Here is a 19,187-nt window from a genome sequence, read left to right on the forward strand (position 1 = left end):
CACCCAACTCAATAACTCATACCCATTTATCAAAAACCCCCTTAGTAAAATGTAAAAACACTATTTAATATGTTTGACAAAGGAAAAAATTAGATAAAAGAAAATTACATCAAAATTATTAAATAAATATAATTAATAATTTGTTCTTTTTTATCTCTCTTGCTGGTATTTATTGTGTTTATAATTTTTTTTTTACTCATCTTGATTTTAGAATCTCTCTTTCCATGACCGGGCAAGGTGGAGATACCCTTGGTTTCTTTGCAAATTTTTCTTTTTTTCTTTTAAACTCGTTATTGTTCAATTATATCTTAATCTCATCATGTAATATAGTCATTAGGTTCTAATATCACATTAATTAAAATATTTATCGTACATAAGTATTTTAGATCAACAGGTAACTCACTCTATTTTTTTTCCTTATATTTAATTTGGTTTCTTGAAGTTCCAAAATTATATTTCAATATTGAAATCTAATTTAACAATTAATAAAAATAACATAAGATCAATATTTCTATACAGTCAATAAATTGACAATATATATATTTTACAAATTTCATATACAAAGTAAGATTTGTTGAAGGCGAAGCTTGAGTTTGAAGATTTTTTTCAGTGAAAGAAAGGAAGTGTAAAAGTTGGAAGACTAATGAATAAAAGAATATGAGCATTCAACAACTCATGTCCTTGTTTTGTTAAAAGCTTTTACGAAAAAGGCAATAACTGAAATTTATGAAAATTTAAGAGATCAATCCATAATTTAGGAACCATACACACCAAATTTATATTTAATTATGCAAATTTTAGATGGAGAGTGAAAATTGTGTCCCATCCCAAAATAAGAATGGATGACAATTCACCTTTTCCAGGTTCAGTTGCACATATACATAGAAATGAGAATTCAAACCTATGACCTCTCGATCAATAGATCGTTAAATTAAAACGATGGCAAATTAATTAATTAGCTCAAGTCACATGACCTACAGAGATTTCAGAAACTTCTATTCTCTTTCATGGTGATTTACATGGAAGCCTCAGTACAAATAACATGCCAAGGTTGCCAATGCCAGCACAACATTTAGCAAATCATTAATACCTGGTCTAAATAATAAGATTATCCATCTCAACTCCAGACTTTTATACACGAATACCTGCAGCACGACACAGGACTTTTACGACCCGGCTCATTCTTACACTAGGAGTACCAAGTCTGAAGAATCTGTGCAACAAAGAATGTCAAAAGTCACCTCTATTTACTTGGAGTCAGTTCTCGTGTTTGATCCCCTCCCTATCCACCCTTTTCTCTTTTCTCAAAGACTATGGGAACATTTGGTCATTCTGCTTGCTGGTCTCTTCGAGTTTTACGCCCGGCTCTTCGATTTTGAGAGAACCTATATCTAAAGCCTGCAAGTGCAATGTAGACATATAAACAAATAAGTACTAAAGATGACACGTCAGTTTTTTATTATAGTTTTTGGAAATTTTCATAAAAGATTATGTAAGGGACAAGAGAAGAAGAAAACTCCTCAAATCTAGGGGGCTGCAGAAAGCAAACTCAAGGAGGAATCCTTCTAGACGTAATTTCAATGAAAAGTGATAGTTTCCTATTTCAACACTTTTAAAGAGAGTATTTCATGGCTTTCACTTTTCAGAGATTTTTCACCTTTGCGCTTGTAGCCTCGGGTGCTGCCTTTTCTAAACCTCTAGCACTCTCAGGATTAACTTCCTAAAAAAAAAAAAAAAGAAAGAAAAAAAAATTAAAGAGCCCATACAGAATCAAAAAGCATGCTGGCACAATATGTCATGAATGGTAGCTTGAATGGGTAAATGTAACACAGCATGGGCATGAACAAAAATAGGACATACTATTTTCAATTAAGAGCATACCGGATCTTTGATTTCAGATTCAACCGTTTCTCTTTTAACCCTGCTTGGGATGGGTTTTCTGTCCAAACAGCAAGTGGAAAGCAAAAGTTAAGATACTAAGGATTGAAAAGATAAAATAAAATAGTAATCAAGTATAAAATGAAATACCTCTCTTCGTCAACTTCCATATCCGAGTCTGGATCCCATCTCTCATCCCTATCCTCCTGATCTTCCTCTGCCTAAAGAGGATTACCAACGACATAATAGATGAAGTAGATTGCCAAATTAAATGTGTTTTCAATTTCCTCAGAAACAACAAATAGGAGGGAAATGGAACAGATTTTGCACCTCAAGTATAAAATTTTATCATACTAAACCCGTGTTACCATTTTACATCTTTCAACAAATTATTGCCACCATGCCTAGAAGACAAGCAACACCATAGAGACACAATGGATCTATTTGCATATGGAGCAAAAAAACCATGGGCGTGAACTGCATACAAGTTGTCTTAGACTGAGAGACATGAGGGACAGCGAAACCAAAACCAGCAGGAAACATGTGACTCATTTGACAGAAAGGAGTCACATCCAATAAAGTTCAATAAGCTTATCAACTCAACTCATGAATCGGACTGTCCAACCTTTGCCATATATGGAATTGGAAGAGGAAACTACCAATAGAATCAATCATATATAGAATATCTCAAGCTGCCCAGGTGACTAGCAAACCATCACCTCTAGGTTAAATCCAAACACCAAAGGTATTTTAAGAAATATTACGAAAACTTGAATTAGTAATCAGTAATGCTAATGACTTATTAACTACTAAAATGAAATGTGATAGTTACAAACTGTATCATTGAAAAATTTTCAGCAGTTGTTGAAGCTTGCGAAATATGAGGTCAATGAATAATTTCATGTTATAAGAAGTCAATCCAAAATCATATCTACAGTGCAACTAATAAGAACTCTTCTATATCTAACTGTGCACGTTACAACATAGAAAAATGGAAAAATTAAAAGAGAACACTAATGAAACAAATTATATTGTGTTAACCTACCTCTGGGAGTTCAGTATCAGGAGGTCTTTCTTGAAACTGAACACTGGGTGCATGTTGAAGCCTTGAAAGGTATTCAAGCAGCTTTCCCTGTATTTCTTCCAACATTTGGTGCGTATTCTTGTTCTCCATATTACTGGGAGCAACATGCAGAGTGTAATCAGGGCCAAAATACTCATAATATTCATGTTGTGGCATTTTGTCATCAACCTCCATCCCTAGTGCAACTCCTGTCTGCATGACATGTGACAGTTCATTGCCAAACAGCCAGTCAGAAAAATGATATAGATATGAGATAGAACTTTAGATTAACAATCTAACATCAAGGACCAAGTGACTTCATAGAAAATCTAAATACCACACCCAGTGGCGGATCCAAAAATTTTGTTGACAGGAGACTTTATATAATTTTGTAAAAATGCATGTAATGAGTGAGGCTTGAACTTGGGTCTAGAGAGGGTTAGAAAGAAGATTAACTATTAAGCTCACCAGTGGTTTTGATATTATGTCAATTTTATATATACATAAAATAGAAGTAGCATAAAATTGGGAGGGGGGCTTGAGCCCCCGGCCCATACTAAATCCGTCCTGACCACACCATGAAAATAGTAAAGCGCACTACTGTTATAGTCACAGAGTTTATCAGATCTCTCCATATGAACTTTTGTTCTAACTTGGAACACATTGGCATGTTATACTTATAACATAAAAGAAATGGGATGGATCAAAAGGAATGTCTGATGTCCCACTGATCAGAAGCTTCAATAAAGATACTCACTGCTCACAAAAGGAGTCAACCACACTCTTTGTGTAAAATAGATTTTGTTTAAATTGAGTTGACCGGTGTCATATAAACTGAAGAGAACCTTTGAATTATGAATACTTTCCATTATGAGCTAATAGGATCAAGTGGCGCACTTCCCAAAACAAGCACAATCTTAAATTATAACATTCGCCTCACTCATTATGAGCTAATAGGATCAAGTGGTGCAGTTTCCAAAACTTTGTACCCAGAGATACGAGAAGAAACCAACACTTCATCATACAAAAATTATCGTTTGAAGGCAAAATGTGTACCTCATAGCACCAGCAGCGAGCAACATTACGGATGGTATAGCCACCCCCACCAAGCAGTAATACAGGCACATTGAATGATCTCATATATCTAACACACTCTGCATGACCTTTTATTGACAGGTTAAAGCATCCTAGCCTATCGCCAGAAAGAGAGTCAGCACCACACTGGAGAACAACAGCGCCAGGTTTAAAAACTTCCATAACTTTTCCCATTATAGGTTTGAACAAGAAATGATAGCTCTCATCATCAATTCCATCATCCAATGGAACATTAAGGGAGTAGTACTTTCCTTTCCCATAACCAATGTCTCTTATATCTCCTGTACCAGGGAAATAATCTCCAAATTTGTGGAACGATACAGTCATGACCCTGTCAGTTGTATAAAAAGCCTCTTCAACACCATCTCCATGGTGGATATCAATGTCGACATATAAAACACGCTGCAGATAAAGAAGTTACAAAATTACATGATGAACATGCAGAAAAACAATAACATCACAAATTGTCAAGATCACATCCCAGTATGAGCTTATTTAAAACAAAACCATGCTACATGAAGTGATGTGATTAAAGATTACAAAAACAATATTTGTAAATCTCGAGTCTTTACCATTAATCAGTGGTGCACAACGATAATATGACATGATATCACAGGAAAAATACATACTTCTGGCAAGAGCTTTAGGTTATTCCAATGAAAGATTTAACATCAGTTAATAGTTAAGTAAACCTCAGGATGGATTAGAAAGAACAATCTAACAACAACTAATAGTTAATGGTTAATAGTTCAGTGGCTATACGAACCTCATAATGTTTAAGGAGCTCCAGTATGGCCAAAACAATATCATTGACATAACAAAACCCAGAAGCTTCACACTTCTTCGCATGATGTAGTCCACCAGACCAATTAACAGCAATATCACAAACCTTATGATTTAACTTAACGGCACCACCAACAGATCCACCAGCATAAGTTTGACAGAAAGAATAGAGTCCATCAAAAACAGGACAGTCCTCACCGACATTGAAGCGCTTAAGCTGTCTCAGCTGGTCTTGCTGCGTTTCAGGGGTAATGCTTTTAAGAAACGCCACATAATCATCAGCGTGAAATCTGCAGAGGACTTTGTCTCTCGCAGGAAGAGGCTTGAAGACCTGCATATGCTGGAGTAAGCCATAATGAGCAAGAAGGGCATGCGTCATTCTGATGCGATGCGGCTTCATTGGGTGACCCTGCCCATAATAGTAGTTCCCAACCTCAGGGTCGTAGAAGTAGCAGACCTTCCTCTTCACACCATCAGGTCCAGATGGTAATGAATTGCCTCCTGTCTCCATATCCCCCACAAAGTGCAAGAATTCTAGGGCAAAAACAGCCAATAAGTAACCTAGCTTGAATTGGGTCCCCAAAATTCCTACTACAAATGGTCAGAAACCACAGGAATTCAATCAGATTTTACATCAAAACGAAATTCAGAGAGAGAATATAAAAAAAGAAGACAATTAACAAGTACAAAGAAAGCAAATTATAGTGTCTAAATTAACGTCAACATCCAGATTCAGGCAAAAGTAATGGTTGTTGAAACAGGATTTTCGTAGCAAAAGTGAAGGAAGTAAAACATTGATGAGAGCGAGAAATGTAATATGGTAAAGAAAGCTTTAGGAAATTGAAACCTTCTGTGAAGAATGAGTAAACACAACACAAAAAGAACAAAAGCCTGAAACTGCGAAGAGAGCAAACCTCGAAAATGGTGGAAGAAGCGGCCCCAATACCTTCCTCACTACGCTCAACAACGAGAAGACCCAACTCTCTAACCTCTTCGGGAGAGTGAAAAATTAAGCGTATATTCCATATTTGGCTAAATACGCCTCAATTTATTTGGCTAACTACCCTTCAATTTTCAGCTTCGATAATATACTAGATTTAAAATCCTATTTTAGTTTCCGAACCATCAACTTTATTCTATTTTGGTTTCTAAATTATGAATTTTATTCTATTTTCATTTTAAATTTTCAAAAGAATACGTTTTAGTTCTTAAATTTTAAAAAATTATTTATTTTGATCCTTACCATTAAGATTTTGTTAACTCTAACAAAATTCTGAGGCCGCTTGTATTTTTAGATGATTTGCATCTAAATGACTTGGTCAATATTAAGTTAAAATTTGTTGAATCTTGATATTTCTTCTAGTGATAAGCATTATGTGATTACAACATTTTGTTCTCATAATACACGTTCAACAAGAAACAAGCTTCATTACTTCATTTCTCTAATTAATATATTTTAGAAACAAAGAAAAACAATGTAAAAAAGGATATCAATTAAATCAATTTTAGCGACAAGTGAATAATCCACCTGAATACTAACAATAGCTTCCTAACTAGATTTGTAACGTCCCGGCTCCATAGGACTTAAACTAGGTTGTTACTATAGAAATGCATGCATATATTTCAAAATGACACTTTTCCTTGATTTGATAAAAGACCAAAATTCATAAATTTATTAAAAGTAAATAAATGAAATTCATTTAATAGGGCACTCTTAAATAATGAAGTAAAGTAAATATCACAATAAAATATTACCCAAAATATCCCATGTGCAAAAAATAAAAATAAAAACTGAAAAATCCTCTAAATTCAACAATTGGCTAAGTTTAAAATCATGAAGACATGGAAAAAATGAGTAGAAACATTGACTAGTCACAGTGGTTTGAATACGGATTCCACTTATCATTCACCAGCATGTTCCTACTTTTACCTTGGAGAAAGCTCACAGAACCAATTCATTGAAGAACACCTTTTTCATCCGAATTTTTCAGCAAAAATTCAATCGGTTCATCATTCTTTTCTTCACTTCAATCTCTTCAATATATTGCAGACTATCATGCAAAGAAATGTGTTGCATGGGATGCAGCTCATGCTTTGAGTAAACCAAAGGAGGAGGTGGTGGGTTCCTTGTAAGCTAGTTGAAGATGAACTTTGAAAAACCCATTTTCAATTTTGTGTAATTTTTCAATTTTCAAAATTTATTTTGATTTTAAAATCATATTTATTTCTAAAATCAAAATTTATTAATTTTACAAATTAATTTCATAGATTAATTTTCTAATAAAATTAATAAATAATTATTTAAATAATTTAAATAATTCTAATTAATTTAATATCTAATATTAAATTAATTTTTACAAATTCATCTTCATATATTTAAATCATATTTTCTCCAATTCCATTTGATTCTAATTTGAATGTTTCAAATTAACTTATCACACTACTCTAGAGCTAATCCATTTCCGAGCTAGTAGGGGAACCTTATGGACCAACAGATCATGGGCTTCAACGATCTGAGATTAATCGGCTAAACTCATTAGACCGATCTAACCCCCATTCATTAACTAATGGGTCACTCCACTAAAGGCCATAATTGAACTCCCCTTAGATATATTATGTCAACTCGATATAACCATGATAAGTAAGTTAACACTTCACAGGTTGTTCGTAATAAAGGCTGGCTCAAATCTCTGTTTTACCCTCGAAATTACCTCTTGTTTCTTAAGTCCCCACTAATCCCTTAAATGAACAATTATTTTGTGATCCCATCACAATACCGAGTCCATCTCATACCAAATGAGAGGGTGGGATCCCTTGTTCAAGCCCTAGAATCAGCACTTAAAGAAACAACCTCTCTACTATCCCTAAAGAGGGCAGGAGTGAATTCCCTCTTACACCCTATGTCCCCAGCTATCTATCCGATCTTACCCCTGAAATGGCAGTCATATTGAACCAGCGCTATTGAGCCAACCTTCACCTATGCAAATCTAAGAGCAATCCCAGATAAATAGAAGTTCATAGTTAGCTCAGGATTAAGGTCAAGTTACCTTAGGTCATCGCTTTGAAATAGTCAGTCTTAAACAGTAAACAACGTTATAAAGTAAAAGTGACTCATTTCATGGTCCACTCTTGTACAAACTCTTCTGCACAAGGACACCCCCACTCCTCATGTCCAATATGAACGAATTAGGATCACTTCGTTTGTAGCACTTTACAACTCCTTGTAACAACTACAGAGCAGGCCGTATCCAATAATGATACCAGAATAAGGTACCCAACCTTATCCATGTACTATAGATCATTTTAACTATTTACTCGAACCTGATCCACCTCTATGTCCCACATAAAGTTCAAGTACTCATCCAATAGTCAAGGGACTTTTAGGTTTATTGGATTTCTATTCAAGCAATAGATCTATTCAATAACACCTTTATTGAATTATCAGAATAAGCTCCATTGTTTACATACCACGAGTTTTAGGACATAAAACCCAACAAACTCCCATTTAGACTAGAACTCGAGTGGTAACTTATACATCTGATATATAAGACTGAATTTCTAAGTTTTATAGAGAAATACAATAAACTAAGGCATCCCATACCCATCTTTTACCATTCGGTATCTCTATACCCGATATTTGTCCCACTTGCCCTAGATTATCTAGTATTTCTAGTCCTACTAGGTAATTCTTAAGCACTTTAGCCGAAAGAATTATTGTAAACATTTTAGTATACAATAGGCTTTAGATAAAACTATAAGGGGATTGCATCTTAATCTCAATAATGGCTAGGAAGCACACTTTCCTCCCACTACTTTAAGGTACTCTCAACTTTTTGAGCAAGATGCATCTGACCTGTCTCAACAACTCTTTGTTAATAGTCAGATCTAGAAATCTTTAAACTTTCTATACTTTGATCTAGTCATTTAGATATCTGAATATCTACAAATGGCTTTAACAATTTTGATTCTCAACAGAGGTTGCTAGAACAAACAAAATTTTTGAAAATGAACATTTCATTTAACACAAAAATACATATAATTTGTTCTTTACAAGATTTAACAATTAAAAACAAGTAGCAACTTCACCCACTGGTTGAGTTGAGCAAATGGTCCTAAGGACAAGTTAGCCTGGTTACCTTTCTCTACTCTCTTCTTGACAAGATATTGAGGACAGTGTCTCCTCTAGTGCCCTTCATCGTTGCAATGGAAATATTTCCCTTTTGCAGCGCTATCCTTGCCTTTCAATCCAATAGACTTCTTCTTCCCTTTCCCTTTGCCTTTCTTCACAAGAATACTCTTACTCTTTGAAGAGGAGGCAACTTCAGGCTTGGAGGATATTCCTCACTTCTCGGTAGTAGGAACATTTACTTCTGACATCAGATCCTTTGTTCTTAATATTGCCTGGTAAGCCTGTAGCTCATTCAGTAAAGTAGTCAAATTTTATTCATGAATGCATTCAAAATTGCAGAAAACTCTTCAGATGAGATTCTAGAATAAAACCAACTTGATATCTCTCTTTCATAAAAGCACCGTTTACTTCTGCCATATTAAAGTGGACCATCATGTCTTAGACATGTTCATAACATTGGTCCCCACTTTGATGCGATTGTTGTAAACGTGCTTAATGGCATCCCTCGTAGAGATTCCATAATCTCTTTGGCAGTACTCATATCCTCATGCTTCTTTTGTCAACACATCAGATAAACTGATGAGGATATAAGCACAGGCTATATCATTAGCTCTGACTCATTGTCATATACATCCCGAACATTTTCGGTTTGTTTTTTAGAGCTAGGAATGGGAGGACAATCCCAGTTAAGAAAAACCGCAAATCGTCTATCACAAGTATCGTGTTCAAATTTGATTTTTAATTCACATAATTATCCCCAATAAATTTATCTGACGCCAACACTTGTATTAATGAACTTGTCATTCTAAAATTTTATATCCAATCAAATGTTCACAATTTTAATAATTTACCCAAGATTATTCTTTTGCAACGATACTATATCAAGACATTCTTGACTAAATACTACCTCCAGAATAATTCATATTCCAATAGTCATTTAGGTACCACTTTTGGTTGGACATTATTAACACTTAATAATTCTGTAAGTGTAGACCTACCATTTTCGGATCTTATAGAACGATATGTGTCGCTTCGAAATGGAAAACAATACCCAAGATGGAACTATAAAACCCTATTCATTTTACTGAAGCCTGGGTTGTTTCGAATCCTATGTTACGACCCTCCGTAGGGATAACCGTCATTAAACGACTAGCAAAAGGCCACTTAAAGCTAACCAGCAGACGCAACATAGGAACCTCACGGTTCAGACTAATGGAGGAGACCATAGGATATGTTGACACATTTCCTTCACCCACTTACTATGAACTACTTCCTCTGTTCACCTTGGTATTGATGCATACATCCGCTTTCCGAAGGGAGGTCACTTCCAGGGTGACACGAAGCATCATATGAATCTCACGGTGTGAACTATGTGGTGACGTGATACTTGAAATCATACACCGGATTTCTGTTTGAACAACTTCCCTTATTCACCAAAATCTAAATTTAAGCTAAAAAATAATTTCCGAAGGGAGCTTAAATCCAGATAGTGAACTTTTAGGGACGCAAGAGCTAAAAATAACATACCGAGTAGGTTATTAATCTCCCGCTGAAGTTTTCTAATAACTCTATCATATAAAAGTTATTCACTACCACTGAAGTTTTCTAACGTTTGGGTAACTACATACTTAGGTTTCTTTTTCCGACTAATTAAAAATAACTCTAAGTCTATGTGATTTATCCATGTATAGCTCTTATAAATAGATTTGAACCTATAATGTCTAGGTGATAAACGCTTTTATTACCTCACATCGCTCACGGATACTCATAAAACTGGTTACCAAGGCTCAATTATTCGGCCATAATCCCCAGGTAGGAGGTGTTCCGTAGACCGTCAACTTAAATACCCCTAACCTCCGACAGGACTATATACCGGTTGAGTTTATAACCCTAGTATTACAAGTTTAACGACCTATTTTAACTAATTAAAACAAGTAGTTAACCTACGTGAGCATGCAACTGTTCTTTGTTATGGATTTTAAATGTCTAACCCAATTTTATGATAGCTTATAAAACTTTAGACATGCTAAACATCCACAACATACAGGCATTCAAAATATAATATAACACTTATATTAAATACAAGAAACCCTAACATGCATACTATATATTATAACAAATTATAACATAGTTTCAATGCATGTTGCATGCTTCCTATGGTGGGATTTTAAATCTAAATGACATACTATATGCACAAGCTCCCGATCAAAGGTAAACGATTGTGTAAGCGATCACTCAGCGCCATCGCACATCTCTTCGCTGCATCGCTTAGCTCCCACCCAAAGCTACACGATCATGTAGTGCCATTACATAGCAAAACAACGCATCACTTAGCTCCCAAGGTAGATGATCGTCTAACGCACAACACCTAAATGATTAACACCCAAGCTACACGATCGTTTAGCGTTTCCTTCATATCATCTAACGTATGAAGCTAAACGATCGTTTAGCTACTAAAGCTCAACGACAATATGAACAGAAGTTGATTGTCTGGAATCTGCAACTCAGCCCCTTCGTTTGTTTCTTTGAATTACAGCTTAATTTCAACTCTAATGACTCCAAATAAATTACAAACTCTTGGGAAGACATTAAAGCTCATCAAACAAGAGCCAATTACAAATTTAAATGGGAAATCAAAGAGAAATTAAAGGCCAAAACTCAGAAAACCATATCATTACAACAGTTTCATATTTTCATACAAAACACCCACCAAACCAGAATTAATCCGAATTGAATGCTTATAAGATGCTCTGATACCAATTGTTGGATCGACAATATCACGCAGTGGAAGAATTCAGGATCCATAAGCATTCTAATTCATTAATTTTGGTTTAAAAGAAACATGCTAAAACAGAGTATAAAGGGTTTCATGAACATACCTTGGCCGAACCATTGAAATTTCCATTTTCAAGCTGTAAAATCCTCTAAATCCTTGTGTATACCACCACAAGATCTTCCCTACTATCCTCTTGATGCTCTAGATTGAGTTGTGGGACTCAAAATAAGCTGAAATCAAAGGGAATATGGAGAAAGCTCACTGAACCAACCCATTGAAGAACACTTTTTTCATCCAAATTTTTCAGCAAAAATTCAATCAGTTCATCATCCCTTTCTTCACTTCACTCTCTTCAATATATTGCAGACTATCATGCAAAGAGATGTGCTGTATGGGATGTAGCTCATGCTTAGAGTAAACCAAAGGAGGAGATGGTGGGTTCCTTATAAGCTAGTTGAAGATGAACTTTGAAAAAACCATTTTCAATTTTGTATAATTTTTCAGTTTCCAAAATGTATTTTGATTTTAAAATCATATTTTATTTCTAAAATCAAAATTTATTAATTTTACAAATTAATTTCATAAATTAATTTTCTAATAAAATTAATAAATTATTATTTAAACAATTTAAATAATCTAATTAATTTAAAATCCAATATTGAATTAATTTTTACAAATTCATCTTCATATATTTAAATCATATTTAAATATATTTTCTCTAATTCCATTTGATTCTAATTTGAACGTTTCAAATTAACTTATCACATTACTTTAGAGCTAATCCATTTCTAAGCTAGTAGGGGGACCTTATGAACCTATAGATCATGGACTCCAACGATCTGAGATTAATCGGCTAAACTCATTAGACCGACCTAACCCCCATTCATTAACTAATGGGTCACTCCACTGACGCCCATAGTTGAACTCCTCTCACTGTAGATATATTATGTCCACTCGATATAACCATGATTAGTAAGTTAACCCTTCATAGGTTGTTTGTAATAACGGCTGGGTTAAATCTCTATTTTACCCCCGAAATTACCTCTTGTTCCTTAAGTCTCCACTGATCCCCTAATGAACAATTATTTTGTGATCCCATCACAAAACTAAGTCCCATCTCTAGATAAATTCATGAAGAATTACAAGTTATTGATTACAAATAAAAAAGAAATCAAAATCTAACCTAGGGAAACAAAATTACCATAAAGACTAATTGATACAGAGAGAAATTTCAGCCTCAATTGAAATCGTGCTTCCTCCCTTCAGCAAAAATGAAAGAAAACTATTTATAGTTGTAGGGACAGTGTCGTGACGCCAAGGCCAGCGTTGCAATGCAAAATCGTAGAAAATCCAAGAAGCGTCGAGCACTTGGTTGCGTGAGGCGCGGGGATGAATCGCATTAGAATCTGGAGCGTTGCAACGCATCGAGTTTTTTGCAGCAAAAAGCGAGCGTTTTGTCTTTAACTCGATGCTTGATGCTTGATAGCATTCACTCGATAAGCTTTTTAGTAATTATTGATGACTCGATAGCCTTACTCGATGGCATTCTGGATATTTACTCGATGACCTTTTTACTCGATGACAATTTACTCGATGGCTAATTATACTCGATGCTTGATTACTCAATAGCCTTACTCGATTATACTTGATAGTATTCTGCTAAATACTCGATGGCACTCGATTCTCTTCAATTTGTTGATTTTCTTGGTCATTTTTTATCCTTTTGGCACAATTTTCTCTTAATGACTTCTAAACGCCTCGGGGACCATTTTACCTACAAAATTAGTAATTAAAGCAGATAATCAACACTATTTTGGAAAAATTAACATAGAAAATATACATTCTTTAAAAACCTAACAGTTCATCCTCTGGAACTAAGTTTGTTCAATTATCTTCTGGTTCTAAGAAGATTTAGAAAAAGAAAGGAGCTCCCGCTACTGGAAAAGGAAAGGGCAAGACCAAGATGGCTAACAACGATAAATGCTTCCACTGCAATGTGGATGGTCACTGAAACAAAATTGCCCCAAGTATCTCTTCGAGAAGAAGAAAGAGGAGGAAGGTAACTAGGATTTAATGGTCCTAGAAACTTGTTTAATGGAATATGACCATAATGCCTGGATACTTAATTCAAAAACCACTAATCAAGTTGGTTCTTCTTTGCAGGGAATTAGTTTCTTCTAGCAGATCGAGGAGGGTGAAATGATGCTCAAAGTTGGAATGGGAGACACCATTTCAGCTTGAGTAGTAGGAGCTACAAAGTTGTTTTTTTGGAAATAGACGTCTGTTTTTTAGAAAACTTATATATAGTTCCTAAAATTAAGAGGGATCTTATATCTATTTCTTGTTTAATTGAACAATCATATTCTGTTTCTTTTTCAATTTATAAAGCTTTAATTATAAAAAAATGGTGTCACGATTTGTTTAGCTAAACTAGAAGACAACTTATATTTGTTAAGACCAACTGAATAAAAAACACTTTTAAGTCATGAAATGTTTAAAACTACGGATACTTTTAAATCATGAAATCAGGGAAAACGACATGGAAGGCTGAGAGATTGTTGGTGAAGGCTAAATGTAATGAGGGAAAACCTAAAAAAAAGCTTTTTTTTTTGTGCTTTTGTTTTGCGTGTTCTCACTTTTTCTTCTTCTTTTTTTATAGCATATTATAAGACACGCTATGCTTGGATGCTATTGAAAGATACATTTTTTGTAGTGTATGTATCTATTTATTTTATGTACTTACATGTATGGAAGTTCATATATGAACTTCAAGGGTTGGAAAATATAGTTGAAACGTGGTATTCTTTCATAGAAACCTTTCATTCAATCTAAAAGGATTGTATTTAGATTCACTGAAATAAAATTGAAATATGTATGAATTTATCATAAACTTGAATCTATCAAACTTTTATGCTTTCTTTGTATTTGTGTGTTTAAAATGTACATTTTAGAACTTTCAATCTAGCTTTATCAATTAGATTATGGAAAGTTTGAAATATTGAAGATAAGAACAAGTTCTCTTTTCTTCTTGATCTTTAATCAAGAAGAAAGATTAAGATATATTAGTAGAAAGATTAAGTTATATTAATGGTAAGGAATTTTTTATAAGATCTTTAATCAAGTTCTTGATTCAACAATAGCAGTAGTAAGATTACAATCATATAATTCCTTGCTTTCTAATAATATATTACGCAAAACATCATCATCATGTGTAGGTACAACATTAGTAAGCTTCTCTTTACTACATCTATCTTATCAAAATGTTTGTGTAGGGTAGATAAATTAACTCTTTTCACTAGTATATTGACATTGAAATTAGACTTGATTAAGTGTACTTTGAAAATCTCCTTTGGAGTTGTCTTTCTATCTTGATGGAAATGTGCACCATTTCTTCCAAATCTGGCCAAGGTCGGATTTATTCTCGATCGATGATAGGCTTGAAACTTACATTGTTAATAAGCTTCAAACTTGATCAAAAGAAAATTTGTAAATATCGAACTACTCCTATCACTACAAAGATGTAGCAACAGTGGTAAGTCTGAATCGATCCGCAGGGAAGCACAATTTATTTCGTTAAGTTAATTTTCTAACTAGAATTGTAAATAAGGGGTTTTATGTGGATGAGATATATGCATGGAATTAAAATAAAAAGGATTTAATCTAGAATAGAGATATATCTAATTTCTAGAGTAAGAGAGAGTTTCTTATGTAGTTTCTTTCATTAGACATCAATTAACTACACTGAATCTGTCAACCCCTCAACCTATTAGAAAATCTAATAGCCCAATTAGTCAAATTCAATATTAAACCAAATTAGCCCTAATTCAATTCACAACTCTTCCTTTTTAGCGACATACAAGTTAAAATTGAATTGTATTACAGAATGGTTCAATTGTTGAGACATACTACAAGCTGGAAAAACCATATCTTATAGCATGATTTATTTGGAAAAGATTATAATAAGGCATACATGCATTTGGTCAGAAAAAGTCTAGAGTTTACACATGCAATCCTAATATGCGCAACTAAATCAATCAATATATGCATAGGCTATGACGATTTTGCAAACAAGAATTTCAGTAAACTAATTTGTCAGGTCAATTTATAAAAATTTCATTAAGATTCAATCAAATCATCCCGAAGAGTTCACAACAATTCAATTAAATTAACTAAAAGTCCTTCAAGAAATTAAACATAGGGCTCTTGCTCAAAGAAGTTGGATAGGAGTTACCTCTTAATTCATAAACAAATCCAAGATACACACCCAATCCGTCGATTACAACCCAAAATAAAAAGAAAAAACTAAACTAAAGATACTAAAATTTGAAGGAAAAATAAGAAGAATGAAGGTTAACTTCGACCTCCATCAATTCAGCCCCCAAAAGTTAATATATTTTGACCTAAAAATGAAGGGAGGTATTTATAGAGATCTTCGCAGCTTTACAACGTTCGACAGAAAAGCCACAATCGTCAGGGAAAACGTTGCAGTGCTGGAGTTACTGCCAACTCGGAATGTTGTAATGCTAGGAGTAGCATTACAATGCTCCCCTGCACACCAGGCTACTGCCTTTTAGCATCGGGCTTCGTATAAGGTGAGTGTTGTGACGCTGAAGTAAGGGCATTTTGGTCTTTTTGACTCATTTGAAGCTCGGATGCTCAAATCAACTCCAAATTGCTCCAAATTAACCCCGTTCTTCACCAAATGGCCAATTCTACCTTTTGATTGCTCAGTATTTACAAAATGGAAAAATAAACACATAAAATCTAATAACGAGCCCGAATTAAGCTAGGAATAATAGCTCTTTTTTAGAGTTATTAAACGAAAAATTTCTCGATGATCTCCTCATTAAGTCCTTTGTAGAATCAATCCATAGTAGCTTCCTCATGCTCATATATGGTCATCTTCTCAAGCAATAGCAAGATCTTTTCATAGTACTTTTCCACACTTTTGCTCCATTGTTTCAAATTTTGTTATTTGTGGAATGACTTAGGCACGAAATGCTTTCTAATGAGAAACTTAATTTCTTTCTACGAGGGAATTGCATGATTTTCACGTCTCCTCAATTTTTACAATAAAAGATTCCACCATGTTAGAGCATAATCCACAAATCTAGAAACAATTAGTTTTACCTTTCTTTTTTTCACTATAGTAGTGGTGATAAAAAATGACGTCAACTTTCTCCTTCCAAAAAAGGTACTCCTTAGGATTTGAAATACATCCAAAGAACAACTGAGGCTTTTTTGGTCAACATGGTAGCTATTCGTCGAAACTCTTGTTTGTGTGCACATGACTTACAAAATTCAGCTACTTATAACTTATGAAAAATCAACTATTTATAACTCATGAAAATTTAGCTATTTAATTGATGTGCCTACTTGACGTATATGTTTCCAATTTTTTCCCTACAATCATCAGGCATTCCTTTCGTACATTTTGTTTTTTTGCTCAATTTCACATTTTGTTCTCTATTTGGAATTTGGATGCGTGGATTTTTTTGTCAGCCCCATATTTCGAATTTCCTATTTTCTTTCACCTTCAAATCTCCAATCCAATCACTACTTTCTTTTACGAAGAATGATTAGGTGCAACCTCCTCATACTCCCTCTTTCTTTTACTCACATAAAATAATAATAATTATTATAACTTTTTAAAAAACGTGTACCACATGACACAATTTCATTGGATATTGATTGGGTTGCACAAGAGATAGGTGTAACCTAGCTGCACCTAAGTTTTTTTCATTATTTTATCTAATTTCCAATTTTGTTTTCTCCTTCTATCAAATTCGCCTCTTCACTCCCACCGAATTCAACTGTAGTCTTTTGCCTCAATTTTATTTTTCTTTTCAAATTTATTTTTCTCTTCTACGAAATTTGAATATTTTTCCCCAATAATAACACACAGAAAACAAAATCTAAACTTCCAATTTTAAAACTCAATCAAATAAAAATATACTCACAAACACATATCCGATCTAGAGCGTCTAGTCTCTTATATCAAATGATATGAAAATCTTAGAATTACTAAAACCCCAAATCGATTCGATCTCAACATTAAGGATTGGGTTAGACAAAAATTGCTTTAAAATCAAAACTCTTGAGACAAAGAACAAGTTTCTTGGCTCAAGATTTGAATATTCTACAAGATAGAATGACCAATCCCAGTTGAACATTCTTGACATTCAACGCAACACATGAATTACAAATTCAAGAAATTCTCCAAGCTAATCTTGAAAAAATTAGCACAATAGCCGAAACCCAATTCATCGTAAAAAACTTTTCAAAACAACCGAAGACTTTAATAGCCTCCCCAATGAAAATCTTAGTGTCAAATCATTGTTCATAGTAAAAAGACCAAAATACTCTTATTTAATGTAACATAAAAAGGATAAAATTTAAAAAAATACTAAAATTACATCAACATTCTTAAACAAATTATAAATAATAATTGGATGTCCTAGATGGTTCATATCAAGAGTTAAAAGCTAAATACGATTCTAGTTACCATGAAACTAGTATTAGTTCAAGTGGGGGTTCATATGGCAGAAGGGGGGTTGAATTTAGATGAGACTTTGAAGCTCATTGATGGAATTCACAAGAGATGAATTGGGTAAATATCAATTGAAAAGATTAAGAGTTTGCTCCCTTGAGATTAGGGGTGTTCAAAAAATCTATTGACTCGAAAAAATCAATCAATCCAACCCAATCCATGTGGTCTGAGTTGGGTTATCAACTCATTTAGGTTGGGTTGGATTTGGTTTAAATAAATGAAAATTTTATGGTTAAATTGGTTCATGGGTTCATCTAATATAATCCAAACCAACCCGAACCAATCCGAATTTATTATTAACTTTAAAATATATTTTTTATTACTTATAACACAATTATTTATACATATATTGATTTTAATTTTATTTAATTCCAGTATTTTTTGAATAATTTATTCTTCAACAAATCTTAAAAGTAGTTTCTTTGCACTTAGAAAGAAAATTTTCACTATATAAATTGAAATTTAGTTGTTAATCTTAATTCAATATATGAAAATAATTAAATCAAATTTTTACATATTTATGTTTTGCTTTTTTTTAAAACAAAATTTTAAATAAATGATCCGATTAATTTGAACTAACCCAACCCAAATATTTCATGGTTGGGTTGGGTTTGGTTCATTTTTAATAAAGGTTATTTGGGTTGAAGAAATTTACAACCCGAACAATTGAGTTGGGTCTAAAAATTTTGTTAATCCAATCTAATCCATGAATACCGCTACTTGAGATGTAGTTAATGGTGATTTTTTAGGAAGAAATCATTTTCAAAGGGACGAAGGGGGAGAGAATAGAGAAGGGAGGAGAGAGAGCAAAAAAGAGAAGGAAAAGTAAAAAGTACCTAATCTAGAGAAATAATATAAAACTAATAAAAATTGACCTTTCACTTAAAATTTGCCAATTAACCGTTAAGTGGCA

At 33.6% G+C, this 19,187-nt stretch overlaps 1 protein-coding gene across 11 annotated transcripts; it reads right to left on the reverse strand.

Moving 5' to 3' along the window:
* Positions 1-753: 753 nt before the first annotated feature.
* LOC120088599 (histone deacetylase 19-like) lies at positions 754-5,888 on the reverse strand. Of its 11 annotated transcripts, none has more exons than XR_016523859.1 (9): positions 5,734-5,881; positions 4,803-5,407; positions 3,998-4,438; positions 2,924-3,154; positions 2,029-2,099; positions 1,882-1,939; positions 1,658-1,720; positions 1,242-1,398; positions 754-1,145 (listed from the first exon to the last, which is right to left on the reverse strand). XR_016523859.1 is itself a non-coding variant. In XM_039046006.2 (8 exons), exons 2-8 carry the CDS (start codon positions 5,328-5,330, stop codon positions 1,312-1,314), a joined length of 1,479 nt encoding a protein of 492 aa, XP_038901934.1. In that variant the 5' UTR covers positions 5,331-5,410; positions 5,734-5,888; the 3' UTR covers positions 754-1,311. The 11 variants fall into 11 exon arrangements, 7 of the variants coding, with proteins under 7 accessions (XP_038901934.1, XP_038901938.1, XP_038901936.1 ...); XR_016523860.1 differs by having other exon boundaries at positions 4,803-5,353; positions 5,734-5,877; XR_005484976.2 differs by having other exon boundaries at positions 4,803-5,410; positions 5,734-5,877.
* Between the last annotated feature and the right edge of the window lie 13,299 nt (positions 5,889-19,187).

The sequence above is a fragment of the Benincasa hispida genome, chromosome 10 (assembly GCF_027475165.1).
Source record: "Benincasa hispida cultivar pf3 chromosome 10, pf3_genome.v1.1, whole genome shotgun sequence".
In the NCBI taxonomy this organism is placed as follows: domain Eukaryota; kingdom Viridiplantae; phylum Streptophyta; class Magnoliopsida; order Cucurbitales; family Cucurbitaceae; genus Benincasa; species Benincasa hispida.